Raw genomic sequence first — 17,500 nt, 5'->3', positions numbered from 1 at the left:
TTATTTTGCCCCAATGCAGTTGGAATTCAAAAAACTAAAACATTTGTGGCAGCATACTACCCCGACATGATCACGTAACGGGCTAAAAGCAGAGGTGGAAGAAGTACTCAGATCTTTTTCATTTTTTCCAAGATGTGAGATACCATTGTGACATGTAACTGAGGTAAATAACGAAAAAAACACTATAAAAAATTAATAAAGAAAGTGCAAATAAAGGAAAACCAACACAAACCCTCAACAAGGTAGCACATGTTATATCAGAAATAATACAATGTGACTAAATACAAACATTTATATATTATCCAAACCACTGCACCTCAAAGTCCATACAATTCAATTCATGTATACTTCTAAGTTCACAGCAAACAAAAGTGCTCCCCCATTTGGTTGTTGACTCTTGTCAATATCTATTAATCCAATAACAATCTATTGGCTGTTTAAGTGTCTACTGTTACTATGCTTTGCATTTAGCTGAGGTGCATCATGGTTCGAATCTTGTGTTCTATGTAGCTACCATTTTGCCCACAATGTGCGTCTCATTCTAAGATTTCCTCTGATTTTATATGCTTGTTCCACCAGGTTTAGTTTCTGGAGCCAGTTTTTTTGTTAAAAGTTTAACAGCAGTTATCCTCAGTATTCCAATAAGGATTTTATCTTCAAATCCAACCATCTCCTTTGGCATTTTTCCTAACAGAATGAACTTTTGACTAATTTCTAGGTAATTTTTTGAAACATATTTAATTTCTATATAACTATATGCCCAGTAAGTTTTTAAAAGCGGACAAGACCAAAAGATGTGACTATAATCAGCATGGTTTTCTCTGCATTCTCCAACAATTTGGTGTCAATTGCCCCTTTTACACTGCCAGATTTCCCATGAATGTTGGGCCGTTTTGCCGGCAAGCTGCGAGCGTTTAGAGACACAGACCCGGATTGTCGAGTTGATCTGAGGTGCCCAGTTTTCCGCCTCGTAGGGTAGTCATATTGGCAGAACCCTTTTAGTTTAAAAAGAACGAGGTGCCCCTCCGCCACGGGAGGGGCTGTTGAAGACTTGTGGGAGGAGCTGTTGATGACGCCGCACGTGCGAGCCACTGGCGGTGGATAAACAGGAAACAGCTGATAGCAGGAATTAGCGAGCAGCTAGTAGCAAGAGGGAAACACAAACCTGACAGACACTATAAAGATGAGCAACGAGGGAGACAAGGAATTGCGCGCCCTCCTTGTCCTCGCAAACGAAGAGGCCATTAACCGTCAGATGACGGGGGCGGTGAAGAACGGGCCGACTTACGAGAGAATCTCCGAAGGACTGACCAGCTGCGGCTTCCCTCCCATGTCACTGTTTACGTCACACGCTGAGCTACACGTTTTGTTACTTGCTCACAGCCCCCCATTGCCCCGAAAAAGGCGCATTCTGTATAGACAAAAGTAGGCAGGCGGCATTTTGCTGCACTCCCTGATTTTGTTTTTATACTGCCAATGCTGAAAGAAGACTGATTGGGCTTTCCTGCAAATTTGCACAATTCCTGTTTAAAAAGGGCTACTAAGTGTTGGAGTTTGGCTTGTTGAAAAGGTGTTACAAAATATCTCATCTGGAATTTACATGCATATTCTCGCCAGACCTGAGATGCTTATTTTTAAGTCTAGTTCTTCTTGCCATCTTATTTTTCTCTCAGTTCTTCTGGTTTTTTGTCACCTTGCAGGATAGAAGTACTCAGATCATTTACTTTAGGAAAAAGAATAATACCACAGTGTAGAAATACAATTTATTTTTCATTTTAAATTTGACAACAAAAGTACAAAAAGCATCAATAAAGTACTCATGATGCAGAATGGCCCATCTCAGAATAATATGTATTTCAGTCAGGAGAGACTCTTTTGGTATAGAAAAATAATATTTATGAACGTGTGCACATAAGAATGAAAAACTGTGGAAAGTCTTTGGTGATTAGACCCCGTAGAGATGGTATGATTTAAGGAGGGTGATGAATCCATAGTTGCATTGGTGCACAATTTTTTGTGTGCACGCAAGTCCTTCCTCTCTGTAATAATAGATATATTGATATTCTATCATTTGTCTGGCTTCTGAAACAAACTGTTGCCGCTTTGTTTCTGAAGTTAGTGTAGAAATAAAAGAAAATACTAAAAGATGCAGTGTGTATTTTTACATATATATACAATAATGTGATGCACAGACAACAGTTAAAACATGACAGCATGAGCAGAGAGTCTGAGATACACCAACACAACTGGAAAGTGCAGAAAAATCTTATCAGCTTTTTAGCAGGAACCAGTACTGTGCGGTGATAAATGGTCTTCCATTAACCTTCATGTCATGGTCCTGACACTGGAGAGCTGCCTCCATCTATCTCTCACTTCCCACATCCTGACATCCTTTTAATACCTTTTTTCTCTTTATCTCGCTCCTTCTCTTACTTTCCTTCATCTTCTCCCCTTGTATGTGTGAATGTGTGTGTGTATACGTGTGTGTGCTCAGATGGGAGTGTATGTAATATTATGTTTTTTATTCTGTAGTTTCATAATTTCAAAAACTGCAGTGGTCAGCTTCCACTGCTGTATTTCTTTATTCTTACACTATAAATTTGTTTTACATTCAAGTAGAGAGCTAATATCAGTGTGTGCTCCCTCTCTATACGAAACCATTAGACTGTTTGCAATGAAACTTGTTCATTGGAGTGAGGATTAAAGGCCACTTGGGCACAGGCAGCCGAAGCACTCTGCTTTATTTGCAAAGTAAAAAAATACTTTATTTATTTATTTTGTAATAAAAAGGCCTTTGCATCTAATGAGCAAATTTTTGCGAGCAGACCAAAGGTTGGAGAAACTTTTTCAACAAGCCTGAAAATCACTGAGTCCGAAATATGCAGACAAGTTTTTTCATTTGTTGTGTACAAATTAAATGTGGCCTCTAATGTCCTTTTTTCCCACCAGCCTCTCTGCGATCAGAGTTGAACCACATCCACGCATCAGCCATCGAACACCTGAGACAAACCCACCAACAGGAGTCAGCTGCTGCCAAGGTGGAGCTGGAGAAAACACTGGAGAACAACCGGATACAGGTAGGGACAAGAAAATTACAGCTGCACATGTAACACAAGTCTGAAGAGTTGATTATAAAACTCTGCAGACTCACCGCCATCCAGCGGCACTGCTACGTGCACGCACATCACGCACTGTGCATATGGCATCCAGTGCTGGAGGGGGCACAGAAACAGCTAATGATCATCAATCATAATCATAATGATGAACCATTTAAATTTAAGATGAAGCACAACTACAGTAGGCTCCATTAGATCATTATAGGCAATATGATATACATAATTGCTCGAAATATTGAAATGAATTATGCGTCAGGGTCATTAAGTAAGAAAAAAAAGATTATCAGATCATTCTGGCTTTCTTTGTGCTCACGCTATTCAGCTCTCTCTCCTTCTTCCTTGCTGACCAACCCTGCACTTCACTGCTGTTATTATTGTTAATTATATATATATATATACATATATATATATATATATATATGTATATGTATATATATATTTATTTTTTTTAAGATATTTTATGGGGCATTTTTAGCCTTTATTTGACAGGACAGACAAGCGTGAAGGGGGGAGAGAGAAAGAGAGGGGGTGACATGCAGCGAAGGGCCACAGGCTGGAGTCGAACCCGGGCCTCTGCGGCAACAGCCTTGTACATGCCTGCGCCTGCTCTACCACTAAGCCACTGACGCCCCATTAATAATAATATTTTAAGTAAGAAATCTAAGTGTCATTTTATGACCTCTACTGAGCCACTAAGTTGCTTAGAAGCTTGTTCATGCTTTTGTTTCCAGGCTTGACTGCCATTTGTAAAACTACAGACCATTCAGAATGCTGCTGCCAGAGTTTTAACAAAACCCCTGCTTCATGTAACCTACACTGGCTCCCAGTATATTTTAGAATTGAATTTAAAACCCTTCTGTTGGTTTTTAAGGCTCTTATTGGCATCACCCCTCCTATATAATAGATTCTGTATCACCTTATGTCCCTCCAAGAACCCTGAGATCCTTCACAGCTGCTCTGTTATCTGTTCCTAATGTCACTACAAAAACCTTTGGGGATGCTTCTTTTAGCTACTACGCCCAAAAATATGGAACACCCTGCATTTAGATATTAGACATGCTGGCTCAGTGGACAGTTTTAAACAATGACTCAAAACATATCTTTTTAATATAGCCTATAACTAGCAGCTGTCTGTTGTAATATTACCATTATGTATTTTTTTTTAAATTATTTGATTCATCATTGATTGATTAATCTATGTATTCTTCTCATTTCTCTTTGAATGAGTGTTTTATGATTGTATGGTTTTATTTCTTTGTTGTTTGTCTCTGCCGCTGAATTGTAAAGCAATTTGTGCATGAAAGGTGCTATATAAAGTTTGTTCATTCATTATAAATAATAGCATTTGGGCCAAAAGATATATTAGAACCATAAAAACACACAAGGCTAAACTGAAGTGACATATTACGTCTGTCTCGGATAGATTATGGGCAGTGTTTCGGGCGGGCTTGTCAAAAAGTGACAAAGCAGGGGTCCAAGTAAGTTATTTATAATTTACAAAAACATTACATACAATAGCCCACGTTCCACCTTCTCTTTCCTTTTCTCTCTCTCTCTCTCTCTCTCTCTCTCTCTCTCTCTCTCTCTCTCTCAAACACACACACAGACACACACCTTAGCGCTCAGTCCTGGACTGTGTCTGTGTCACAAGTGTCAGTTATTTGCGGGCAATGCCGACACGAAACTGTGATGGGGCAAATTAAATTAAATATTAAATTAATACTACGACTGCTACTACTACAGCTAATAGTCATCATCATAATTGAATAGCTCCCAAACGGCCAGCGGCAGGCGCCCTGCCACCATCTTTGTTGTTGATGACACAAACTGTCACTAGAGCACTGCGTGGAAACAGAGCGACTGTGATGAATGACTCTCCAGTCAAATATGATTTTATGTGATTAGAATAAATCCACAGCCTCCGAACAGACATTCAGGACCTCTCTTTCACACTATCACTATCTCTACTCACACATTCACCCACAGTCTGCCAGGAAGCTATTCTAGTGATAAACAGGAAGAGAAATCTCTATAGTACACGTCTCATGCAGGATTTACTGATAAGAAATGTAGAGAGCTGTTTGTAATGCCAATATGTTTGGAATGAAGCTGCTGCAGTTCGATCCCCAGCCCCTCCAGTCAAAGTATCCGTGGGCAAGATACTGAACCTGATTGCTGTTTCATTTGTGTGTGAGAGCCTGTGAATGGTTACTAAGTAGCAGGTAGCACCTTGTATCGTAGCACCAGTGTGTAAATGTGTGTGTGTGAATGTGACGTACTAAAGTGTTAAAACACTGAGTGGCTATTGCTAAAAAAAATACTGACCACAAATTAAGCATAGCGACTGATGGAGCAGCTGATTGATGGAAGGGAGTCAGCTGATAGATTACATGATTCCATTCTATGCAAGCAATTGGGGAATATCATTCAGGGCATCCTATTTAAACTGCTCTGGCCTGCCTACTGTTGCTGCTTCCTCTGCAAACCGCTTTGCAACCTGCCTCCACCCCAGCTCCTCCTTTTTATGTTGTGTCTGACTTATCCATGTCATTTCTGGTTTTGATGCTGCTCTCCCTGCCTTAGGCTTTCCATGTAGGCACATGGAAGGGCAGGGAGGTTTGTTCTTTCCACCTCAGGCTTTCCTGGTTTGCGCATGGAAGGGTAGAAAGGTGTGCTCTCTCTGCAGTATGGCTTTAACACAGGCATGTGGAAGGGCAGGGAAGTTTGCTCTCTCTGCCTTAGGCTTTCCATGTAGGTGCGTGGAAGAGGCTTTCTGAGTAAGTCTATGAAAGGCAGAGAGGCCCCAGGACAGAGCCATACCACCAAATATAATACTGCAAATGGAAATAAAGTTTTCTTTGACTAAAGTGTTCCTGACTGACGCAGCATCAAAAACAAGGTCTATTTCTGTGAAAAGTTTCAAGTTAAAATTGTAACTTTTAAGTTTTATAGTTAGCCAGAGATGTTGCTGACGCAGTTAGTCGAATAATGATTAGTTCATCAACAGAAAATTAATCATCAACAATTGTTATCATCATTTTGTTTTGTTTGTTTTGCATGTTCAAAATGAATATCAATCAGTCAATCAATAGAATTATAGAATCTTGCACATTTTTACAACAAAACAATTAACACATCAATAAAAAATAAATCAAGAGATGAAACTGATATTAAAAATAGTTGCTGTTTAAATTTCGCAGTTTCTTTTTGTTTGTTTGTAATGTTTACCTGTGCAAGCTGTTAAACAGAAATTAGATAGCCAGCGTGCCTCACATACCACCTGCCGCAGGCTCAAACACGCGCACACACACACACACACACACACACACACACACACACACACACGCGCCACACGGCAGGCCACCCTCTTACCATCTCCTGTAAATCTTACTAATTACCCCAAACACCACGAGTTCCTCTCTCATCACCTTGTGATACAGATGTTCTAGCAGAGAAGCACAGCTGGCCGTCTTCAATACCCCCCACACTCCGCCATCAGTCCCTCTCATCTTTAGTTGCCAAGGCAATAGGGAGTCAATAAAGGCTAATAGTCAAGTGTTACAGTCTGAACTGCCTGTCAGTCATATGGCTGCAGCAGACGCAGTGGGAACAGTTTGTATTTCAGTCGCTCCTGCAGCGCACAAGCAGCTTTTAGACTCCCAGATAGATTCACAGTGTTTATTTAGGTAAAACATTTGACTGTTTTGCTTTGTTACAAATACTGGAAAGGAAACCTGTGATGGAGGTGGTTATTTTTCATAATATGAGTTCCATTACCAACATGATTATCTGAGTAATGATCTTTTAAAGATCAGAACATGTTATTATTTCAGTTACCTCTGTTTGTATTGGAATAACACAAGAAAAGCTGCACACGACAGACTGTTTATATCTTAACCAAATGAGCTTTAAGTTCTACTCCTGGCTTCTGAAAAACATTTACTTTCATGCAAACACATCAGACATCAACCAATTTACCAGTCCAGCTCAAACACTAGTACTCTGAATGCTTTTTCGTCTTTTCTTTATGACTAGTTTTTGGGCATTTTTAACTTCATCTGATTTGGTACAGCAGAGACTCAGACATGAACAGTGAGCACAGAGGGAGAGAGAAGGGATGACATGCAACAAAGGATCTGAATTGGGAACATTGCAGTTACATTATGTTTCTCAGGCATGAGAGCTCGCTGTTTGGCCAGCCTAATTTTGAAAGTGACTTTACCCTTTCTGTCCTTTTACCATCTGTTATTACCAGTCCTGTTAGTCTCCCTTTGTGCTTTTAAATAGCACAGCAGATTTCACGGCACAAGCTATACCCCACCGAGTAATTGTCCTTATTTGTGAAATATAGTGTCAGTAACCAGATGTTGTTGAATGATTTATCAGTGTTAAAGTGCTGCATGTGAAACGACAGACACATTGAGAGTTCATGTTTACATCAATTCCTTGTTTACTATGCCGGAGACCTAATGGCACATTAAGTGAAACTTCCTGAGTCATCGGAGTGGAAGAGCTCAGCGGTAGACAGTCGTCACGCTGTGTTAAATAATGTTTTAATACCTCCAATTATTTAGCAGACGGGGAGGAAGACGCTGATGAAGCTTTGGGCTGTGTGTGTGCACGTGTGTACCCATTGACATCTGTCTCCCTGGAGATACTTACCTTGTTTGATCTAACTGTGCTGTCTGATCAATTACCACATCATCATCATCCTGACATCCAATGTCTATTCTGTTCTATTTCTACTGTATTGGTCTATTTTTGATGTAGTTTTTAGTGTTTTGACAAAGTGCGTCTTTCTCTCTGAACTTCTGAAATTCTTTTTTATATATTTTTTTTAATCAATGTATGTAAAGTATCTTGAAAGTGCTGTCATTTTCTCTTCAGGCTCTTTTGTCTCAGCTCACCTCATCATTCTTTTCCTCTCCTCTGTCTTTCTTGCATATAGTTTGCAGTTGTGGTTGGGATTTTAGAGTCAAGCTATAACAAACTGGGCAGACCTGACAGTAGCCAAGATGCGCAACTAATCTTTTGGAACTTTAAAGGATAATGCTTCCTTTGCATTTTTGCACAGAACCAAACAATGGCAGCATCATTCAGCAGCAGTGTATGATTATACACTGCTTCATGGCTTTGCAGAATTAAACAAGGCATGACGGGCATGACAACTTCAGCTTCGTCCTCTGGTGTGACATATAACACATGTCGGCAGCGCTTTCTAAATAGCAACAATGGCATAACATGTCAATTACAAGCCTCTGCTTTCTCTGTTATATGATAGCTGATCTGATCCTCTGCTCAGAGGGTAAAGAGCTGAATCTCATTGTTTTCCCAATTTGCAGACATTTACAGCTCCTGTTCTTCTTTGAGTTAGCCACTAACTGCTAGCAGCTACTCTTTAAATCACAGTGGGTCGCATATATAACACCTTGTCAAAAAGTCACGCCTGTGCCACCCCTGATCCTATCCCCTTTACACAGACACAGTTTCAGCGCTGTTACTACCTCCTGTGGCAAATTAAGGCGAGACCACTCTGTCCCCCCATTCCGCGATCATACCTTATATACAGCACGGCCAGGTGGCATAACGGCGCGACATTCCTGCCCTGAACAGGCAGTATAAAAGGGCTATTGTTTTGCTGTTGTGAAAGTGGTCCCCCTTTCATTTCAATTCCTCAAAAATTTTCTGTTTTTGGATTCTTTGTTCACAATGGAGGCAAAAACAAAGTTTTCCTCCCGAATTCAATGTAACATGGGGTGAATAGTTAGAAATGATAATATGGGGTGTGAAGTATTACTTTAAAGCCTCTGAAAACATTTCTCTCAAGGGCGAAGGTTTGTTTTCAGAGTTAAATTTTTACAGTGCTTTCTCTGGTATAACAACCAAAATAGAAATCTAAATGTAATGTAAACCTCTGTGTTGTTAATGCACACACCTTTAGTTTTCATGATCGAGATATTTTGTGAGAGGTGAAGTTATTTTTGCACCTTTACTGATTTGGTTGATGCTCAATTCTAATGTCTTTTTAGGAGAACATTCACATTGAATGAATGAAAGTATAACTAAAGGATTTGTTCAGCTGAAATTATGCTGTGGAGGTGGCGGCCATTTTAGTCCTGAGTATCGTCTGCTGTCTCCCTCTCAGTCCCATCAACCTCCCATTATAAGGTAAAGTGGATTGTAAGTAGCTTGAGAGGCAAAACCCAGGGCAAAAAAGTCCACAGAGTCCCCACCCACTTCAACTTCAACTAGTAAGGAGAGCACAGAGGAGAGATAAAGAGGTGATTCATGTGAAACTGTTCTAACTCTAACTCTAACTCTAACAGTGTAGGACATTGTTGGTCATTTAGACAGCGCAACACCACAATTGTCCACTGAAACTGAGGATAGCATCACAATCTCCACGTCAAACACGCTCACATTCATTGTGTCCCGTAAGTTGACTACTTTGGCCCTACCAACTACTGTCACACCAAGTTCTGTTCTCAAATTTAACACTTAAACATTCTTATCTAAATCCACACTACCACTCTTCACATTGGTATTTATTAGATCACCAGCACAGCACTCATCTAAAAAGAAAATGCATCCATTTTAAAGCTGGTTCTCCTGTTACTCCTGTTCTTTCTGTCTTCCGAACAGTGGTGAAGAACACCAGGAGCAAATGCCAGCAAAGGAGCAAAGGAGTTGAGTCGTCATTAAAACAAAATTAAGACTAGTGTATAACTTAACGCCAAATTAATTAGAGCACACAAGGACAAATTGCATCCTATATGACTGGTTGCTGACAAGCAATGTAGCATTTAAAAGGCTATTTACTATTTTAACTTAGTCCAGAACAGTGCTCATTTCTCATACAGTAAGACACACAAGGGCTGCATTACATCATTTCTACCAAACTTCATGGAGAATAATGAGGGCAAAACAGCATCAGCCCGCTGTTTGAATCAAATATGCTCTGGTGTAGCTCAGCTCAATCAATCAATCAATCAATCAATCAAACGTTATTTATACAGCACTTTTCATACAAACAGGGTTTCAGAGGGTTCATATGACAAAAGCAAATCTGATAAATAGGTAGAACTAAGACCATTAAGAGCTTTATAAACCAATAAAAGGATCTTAAAATCAATTCTGAAGTACACAGGAAGCCAATGCAGAGACTTTAAAATTGATGTAATGTGTGCTCTCTTTCCGGTCCTTGTCAGCACACGTGCAGCTGAGTTTTGTAGTAACTGTAATTGAGCAATGTTTTTCTTGGGAAGACTGGAAAGTAGAGCATGACAATAATCAATTCTGCAGGTAATAAAAGCATGCATTAGTGTCTCTGTGTTGGCTTGAGAGAGAAACGGCCACAGTCTGGCAATGTTCTCAGGATGATAAAATCCAGTTTTGGTTATACTTCCAATATGTGGTTCAAAACTAAGATTTGAATCGAAGATAACACTGAGGTTTTTCACTTGTTGACAGGGTTTTTCTGCCAGTTCTTGCAGTTTTGCGTTGAGTTTCTCTCTCTGAGCTTCAGGACAAATAACTAAGACCTCAATTTTGTCCTGGTTGAGTTGAACAAAGTTTTCTGCCATCCAGATCTTGATATCTAAAATACAGTGAAAAAAAACGGCATCAGTTGGCCCCGAGTCATCAGGAGACACGGTGATGTACAGTTGTGTATCATCAGGAAACTGATGCCTTGCCTCCCGATTAGGCTTTTGCCGATTTCCGGTTTAACCGGTTCGGTCCGGTTTAAGAGCTCCACCCGGTTTAATTCACGTCAACCGGATAAAAAAAAAAAAAAAAAAAAAACTTTTCACATCGGCGTCGTGTCAAGGGACTATGTTCAACTTATCTTGCATTGTAACATGCATTATGACAACTTAATAAGGTTTATGTTTGTTTTCTAAATGAAGTGGAGGAGCCTACAAGTGTTTTGTTTAGTTTGTCTCAGAGGCTTCAGAGGGACTCGCTCCGCTCAGCTGCCTGCTGCTGGTGCGAGAGATCAAATTTCATTGGGGGCGGGGAAAAGTGCTGAGGGAGTCAGCAGCATAGGTCAGCAGTCATTTGCCCTAGTAACCCATTTCCACTGAAGAAGTTCCTGGTACTATTTCGGGGGCTGGAACTACTACAGGAACGTCCTCTCTATCGGCCCTCTCAACCGCCGTGTCTCCACTGAGAGAGCGGAGTCAGAGGAAGGCTCCTTGGTGTCCTTCTGCGTATTCTTCTTCTTGTGTAACCTTGTGTGTATTGGCGGTTAATACAGCATTACCGCCACCTAGTGGATTGGAAGCGCATTTCACCTATAATGGGCTTTTATTGGGAAAAATTGCTCGAATGCGACCCCCAGTGGTAAAATTAGGTATATAATTCAATATCAATATCGGTTCGGTTAGATATTTGGCTTTAAATCAAACCGGTCGGAAAATTTTCAAACCGGCACAAGCCTACTCTCGATGACATTTCCAGGTGGCAGCATGTAAAGATTAAAAAAGTGTTGGACCTAAAATGGAACCTTGGAGGACCCCACAATCCATTTTACAGCTTTTTGACAAACATTCATACATTGTTACATAAAATTATCTTTCAGAAAGATAAGATTTAAACCAGTTTAAAACAGTACCAGAGAAGGCCAATCAGATTGTGAAGTCTAGCTTAAAGAATTGAGTGGTCGACTGTATCAAAGGCTGCAGTGAGATCAAGTAGTACTAAGAGAGTTTTTTTCATATCCATATTTGACCTTAGGTCATATATGGTTATTTGAAAAAACATCAATAAAAGAACCAGTTTAGTACTTATTAATTATAGTATACCATATATCATACTGGATGGATGAGCTGGACGGAGTAATGTCTACCCATCATCTTTTTAATACATTTTTCTATTTTCAGAAGTTCAGGAAATCACACCCTAATTCAGCACAGAGACTCAGCCAGCTAACGTCCTCGCCTGATAAATATTTGAATAACTTTATTTATTTTTCAAAGACTTAAAAATGAGAATAGAGAGGGTGGACTGGCAAAAGAGCAGAAAAAAGGATGGTGCACATATTCTCCTTTATAGTGCTGTTTGCTTATTTAACAAAGTCATTTGGAGTGGGGGAGAAAAAGAGATTAGAAAGAGAGATGGTGACAGTAACAACAGAAAGTGATAACAGGGTGACAGACAGTAAAGTTTAGAGCCTCACAGCAACAGTTTTATGTCATTGGTCGTTCACCATAAATGTGAACATTTAAATTTCCCTGAATGTATTGTATTTTCTTTCCTTTGTTCTTGTCTTTTATCCTGTCATCCTTTCCCCTACCTTTCCCGTTTGCATGTTTTTTCTGCCTTTGTGCCTCCTCTCTCCCCAGAATGACGCCAGCAGTTTGACGAGATGAAGAGTGAAATGAGCAAATGAGTCATTAAAGATTAATCTGCCACGTCCCCATTGTGTTTAATTGCGCCGCTAGGTTTATGGGACAGCAAAAAATCAGCCAATGACATTAAATTAAGATGTCGAGAGGGGCTCGGATAGAGACAGATAGCGAGACAGGAGGTTTTGACTATGAGACTATTACACAAGATTATGGCTTTTGGATATATGAACACAGCCCTTGGCACAAATTGTTATAGAGGCAAGTGGAATGAGATTTTTGCAGAGTGGGGAATCATTAGTGGACAATAACTTGACGATCTTTAATCTGATTCTGATGGAGTTAAGTGGTCCTCTACTGGGAGCCCTCAGATCACATCTCTGCCTCTTCAGTCAAGTCTCTAATCATAATGATCAATTTGGCAAACAAGGCCAACTCTGCTTCATGATGAGGATTTTAACACTGAACTGAGCTTTGCGTGTTGATGGCTGTTAGATCCTGATGACAATATAAAGCTGTTTTGAACTTTTGAAGTCCTGTGAAGTGATTTCATTTATGTCAACAAAGTTATTTCACAGCAGCCTAACATTGTTGAAACAGAGCCGCTAATGTTGTCGTAGCGAGAGCAACAAGTTAGCAAAGTGAGATACCCTGCCAGGTTTGTCTCGTTTCCAAAGTATTATCCCATCACAGCATTTTTTACATATGTCATGTGATTGTCTGTTGACTCGTCTTTTCTCCAGAATCCCAAATATTTCCACGCTGCTGATTTATTCCAGAGGAGGGAGTGAATATCCTCAGCAGCTTTTTCTTGGTTGTTTGCCATTATCTGCCTGGCGCTGTTTCACGGTGATAGAGATGTGCCTTGGGAATTTTAAAATAATGGTATATCTTAAAGACGATGATATGGATGGATTATTTCATTTTGCAATCAATGACATTGAGTCACTGATCTTCAAATCGGTCCAACAATCCAAAGCGATGCATCCTTGCACCCCTAATTAAAAACAACAAACAGTTCAGTCCTTAAAGATTTATCTGGAAAAATTAGACCAAACATTGCCAATGAAATGAGTTCAAGGAACCCATTATGTGCGGGATTCTTTAATTTCTTATCCGTAACCAGGAGGCTGGTGAAGGGAGCAGTCAGATTCAGTTGTCATGAGCCCATCTTTCTTTGCACTTTTGGGTTTGATGTTCGGAATTCGACGTGTGGAGAATCCTAAAGTGTAAAGTTCAATCTGTCTGTGGCCCCAAGCGCTCTCATCCCTGCTGTAGACATAGATCATACGAAAAAAAAAGAAAAGAAAAATCACACATTCACAATTTTTAAAACATGCTCTGTACTTTCCTAAAATAGCTGGGTACTGTGGTTTTGATGAAACATTTGCTAAACAGGAGTAAATATTGTTTTTGTGTGGTCCTGTTGTGAGTCAGGGATGAATACACATTTGGTTCTTCGATAACCATGTGCATTATGATTTAGAACATGTTACGCAGTGCAACATTATGACTCACCGATGTGTTTTAAATAGCTTTTGAACAACAATGGAGCTCTATGACACAGAAGAAGAAGATTAATGTATATGTCAGGCTTATGTTAGACACTTGTCAGAGGGAGAAATTCATTGTTTTTATGGGATTTGTCAACAGTAGGATAAATATAGAATATTGCCTATCCTTAGATTCTATTCTTCCTAATAATTCAGTACTGAAAAACCTTAGATACTTTTTAATCAACCAGGACTGAAACTTTAAGAATCCTAAGAAACTTTGAGTGTACTCTAGAAGTAGTGAGTCAAGTATTTAAGCACCATCCTTTTGGTACTGCATTCACTGTAAAGTCAGGCCGTTTGCATGTTGTCTACATGTGAGTCTTTGATTAGACCCACGAGTTGTTCACTCCCACACTGTTGAGAAAATCAATGGTTCCTTCTCTCACTCTGAACTCACGGCTAATGCGAGCCAGATCTTGTGTCACTGAGGAGCTCCGCAGGGGGCCGTGAGTAATTCGGAGAGTCGGTTGTTGTTTACACGGACGTCACTCAGTCATGTGGAGAACTACGATAACTCATAGTGATTCAGATGAGCACCTGCGTTCGTGGCTGATGTTGATTGAAATTTTGCTTTCATCACATTTGTGAATGAATTTAATCCTTTTTAAAGAACACTTGACATGCACACTGCAACACTGAATAGACCGTTTCAAACCGGACAACATAAACATTCTAAATGGGTCCCTTTGTATTTCCTGTTTAATGTATGTTAATGCAGAAGCTGACAGGAAGTAAACAGGGACCAAAGTTGTTGCCCTAGCAACAGAATAGCAATGAAACGGTCCATACACATAATAACCAGCACTATTCTTTAACAAAGTAAAGGTCTCATAACACTGTTCTTTTCAAGCCTCTTCTAAAGTGGCCCTTTGGTAATAAAATCAAGAGCAGTATTGTAATTCACACAGGAACCAAACAGTGCAAACAGCAAGAGTGGCCCAGTCTACAGAGGAGTATTTATGATTACAACTCATCGTTGGCCTGTGAATGATAATGAATACTACCATTCACTGTCAGTTCATTCATTAACACTTTAACAGTATTTAATAACAGCTACTGTGGAACTTTGACTCACTGTAGATTAATCATCTCATCTAATTATGGGCCCAGTTCGTGCTGTCAATAACAAACAGTAGATCCCTGAATGAATACCTTTCAATTACTTTTTTTTTTTAAGTTGTAGTTCATTTGTTTCATTTCAAAATACAAGTAGAGACTATAGTCAAATTCAGACCAATGTACTGAGCAAAGGGTTATCTCTGGGTCTGAGAAGCAAAGCCAATGTGGAAGTGCCTTAATGTCAGGTTCACACTACACGATATCAGCCCGATTATAGCCCGATGCAGTGTTGTACGGTGTCGGCTCGGATTGTGAACAACAATGAGTACACAGTAATCCATCGTTTCATCTTGTGTAGTGTGTCATAGCAGATGATAACCGAAGCCACATCTGGGATGCCTCACTATGTTCTTACAGAAAGTCTAGCATGTTTGATTTTCTTTTTGTCGTACATGACTGCTCCCATCACAGCCGTCACCTTTACCAATTGAAACGCAATCTGCATGGACAAGTGTGTCAACAACACCCCAGGGTTTTTGATATTTCCTCTAGGGATGTTACCACACAGAGTAAAAAGGGAAAAAATATGGCGTGAAACAGTCTTTATCAACCCAGTGAGTACTGTCATTAGCATCAAGCTAGCAAAGAATGTTATTTCTTTATAATGGAGAAGGACATAAAGTAAGAAAATTAAAAAATAGGGGCTTTTACACACCACAACTGCAGAGGCTACCAGCTTCATTTGAAACAAACTACATTATAAACGGGCCGTTATTCATTATTCTCTCTGTAGTTTTATATATTTACTTTTTATCTGCTCCCATTGCCTTGATAAAGTTAATGCACCGCGCCATCCTTTCAAACTCAACACTTCCTGTATCTGTTTTAAATTTAAAGCCCCTTATAACTTCGGTTGAGACAATCCCTTCATTTTCTAAATAGGCTTTTATTGTGAAACATTTGCAGGAACTTGTTGTGGATGATTCAGTGACTTGTATGTTTGCGTACGGTGCTTCAAATGTAGCTCCTGCCATCTGGTGACGCTTTTTACGTTACTACAATAACATTTCAGCTGGCACATGAACAGACACAGTCATTGAAATAATAATAATACTAATAAAAATAAGACAAGAATAACCCGATGACATCACACACGTTGTCAAAGACAACCATGGATGATTGGTTGTGGACCATCATGTAGTGTGTCATGTCTGTCGGCCAAGTCACGGCACGATTTCATGACTCCACAATCTCCTAATCTGACTGTCAAAACACACAAAAATATTTTGTAGCGTGAACCCAGCATAAACTTGCATTCTTTCTAATGGCCAGCAGGGGGCGACTCCACTGGTTGCAAAAAGAAGTTGAATTGTATGGAAGTCTACGAGAAAATTACCCGAATTCTCACTTGATTTATTCCCCCAATAAACATTTTCCCAATGAGTTTATGGTCTCATTTGCTAGTTTCACGTCTTCTTCAGCATGATGTTCATTTTGTAAATTATTTTATTTATGTTGACGTAGCTGTATTCAGTAGCCATTGTCTCATGTTTTTTGTTTATTTTCACAGTATTAGTTTTACTTTAAAATGGGAAAGGTTTACACACTTTTAGTTTTTCAGAATTAAAAATGCCACTGCACTGAAGAACCTGTGAAATATGTTTAGTTTCACACAAAATATAAGCATAACCCTTTTAGTCCACGCTTATTTCTCAAAATTCCTTGGGTCTGTTAAAGTTTTACGTAGGTGAAACACTAGTCAGACCAACAGATGTTGTCTTGCCATCTCAGTTATCACAGGCCAATTATAGACAAAATCCATGCCTACAGCATGAATACATTATATTATAACCGTTTTTATATACTTAGCCATAGTAAGCTTGATGTTACTTTAATATATCAGACATAAAGTACCTCTTAGTTCATGTCTCAACTGATGGTTGCTAAGAGGGAAAATGAGAAAAGTAAATTGCTATGTTTGTTTGTTTGTTTTCACCATAAGTCAAGTAGTCAAGAGGCAATTAAAAATCATTAGTGGCAAAATAACACTGTGGGAGATCAGCTCCTTAAACCATGAAAATGAACATTGATCTTTTCCTCCATAGGAGCGTGAGCTGTTGGGCCGGATCACCGAGTTGCAGGAGGAGGTCTCCAGGAGGAAGAACCACATCGCTCAGCTGGACCACCAGATCCACACGCTCAATGAAAATATCAGCACTCTGACTAAAGAGCTGGAGCTCAAGGGCAAGGAGGTGCTCAAGATCCGCAGCGAAGCCAATCAGCAGATCAGGTATGAGTCAGCGCTCAGAGCACAGCTGACATACAGAGCGATATAATATTGAAATCACACCCTCGGTTCAAACCTGAGATCAGAGCCAATGAAGGGATCTGATGATACACAAGATAGTAATACTCTCATTTT

General features: G+C 39.7%; 1 protein-coding gene across 1 annotated transcript in view; it reads left to right on the top strand.

Moving 5' to 3' along the window:
• The window catches only part of LOC126399190 (protein FAM184A-like), a 202,465-nt gene that overhangs the window by 173,233 nt on the left and 11,732 nt on the right, over positions 1-17,500 (top strand). Inside the window, exons 16-17 of the mRNA XM_050059031.1 lie at positions 2,950-3,077; positions 17,184-17,368. Coding sequence (XP_049914988.1) covers positions 2,950-3,077; positions 17,184-17,368 — 313 coding nt within the window. The remainder of the gene's footprint in view (positions 1-2,949; positions 3,078-17,183; positions 17,369-17,500) is intronic.

Source organism: Epinephelus moara, chromosome 12 (genome assembly GCF_006386435.1).
Source record: "Epinephelus moara isolate mb chromosome 12, YSFRI_EMoa_1.0, whole genome shotgun sequence".
Lineage (NCBI taxonomy): Eukaryota > Metazoa > Chordata > Actinopteri > Perciformes > Serranidae > Epinephelus > Epinephelus moara.
This window is presented reverse-complemented; position numbering and strand designations above follow the sequence as displayed.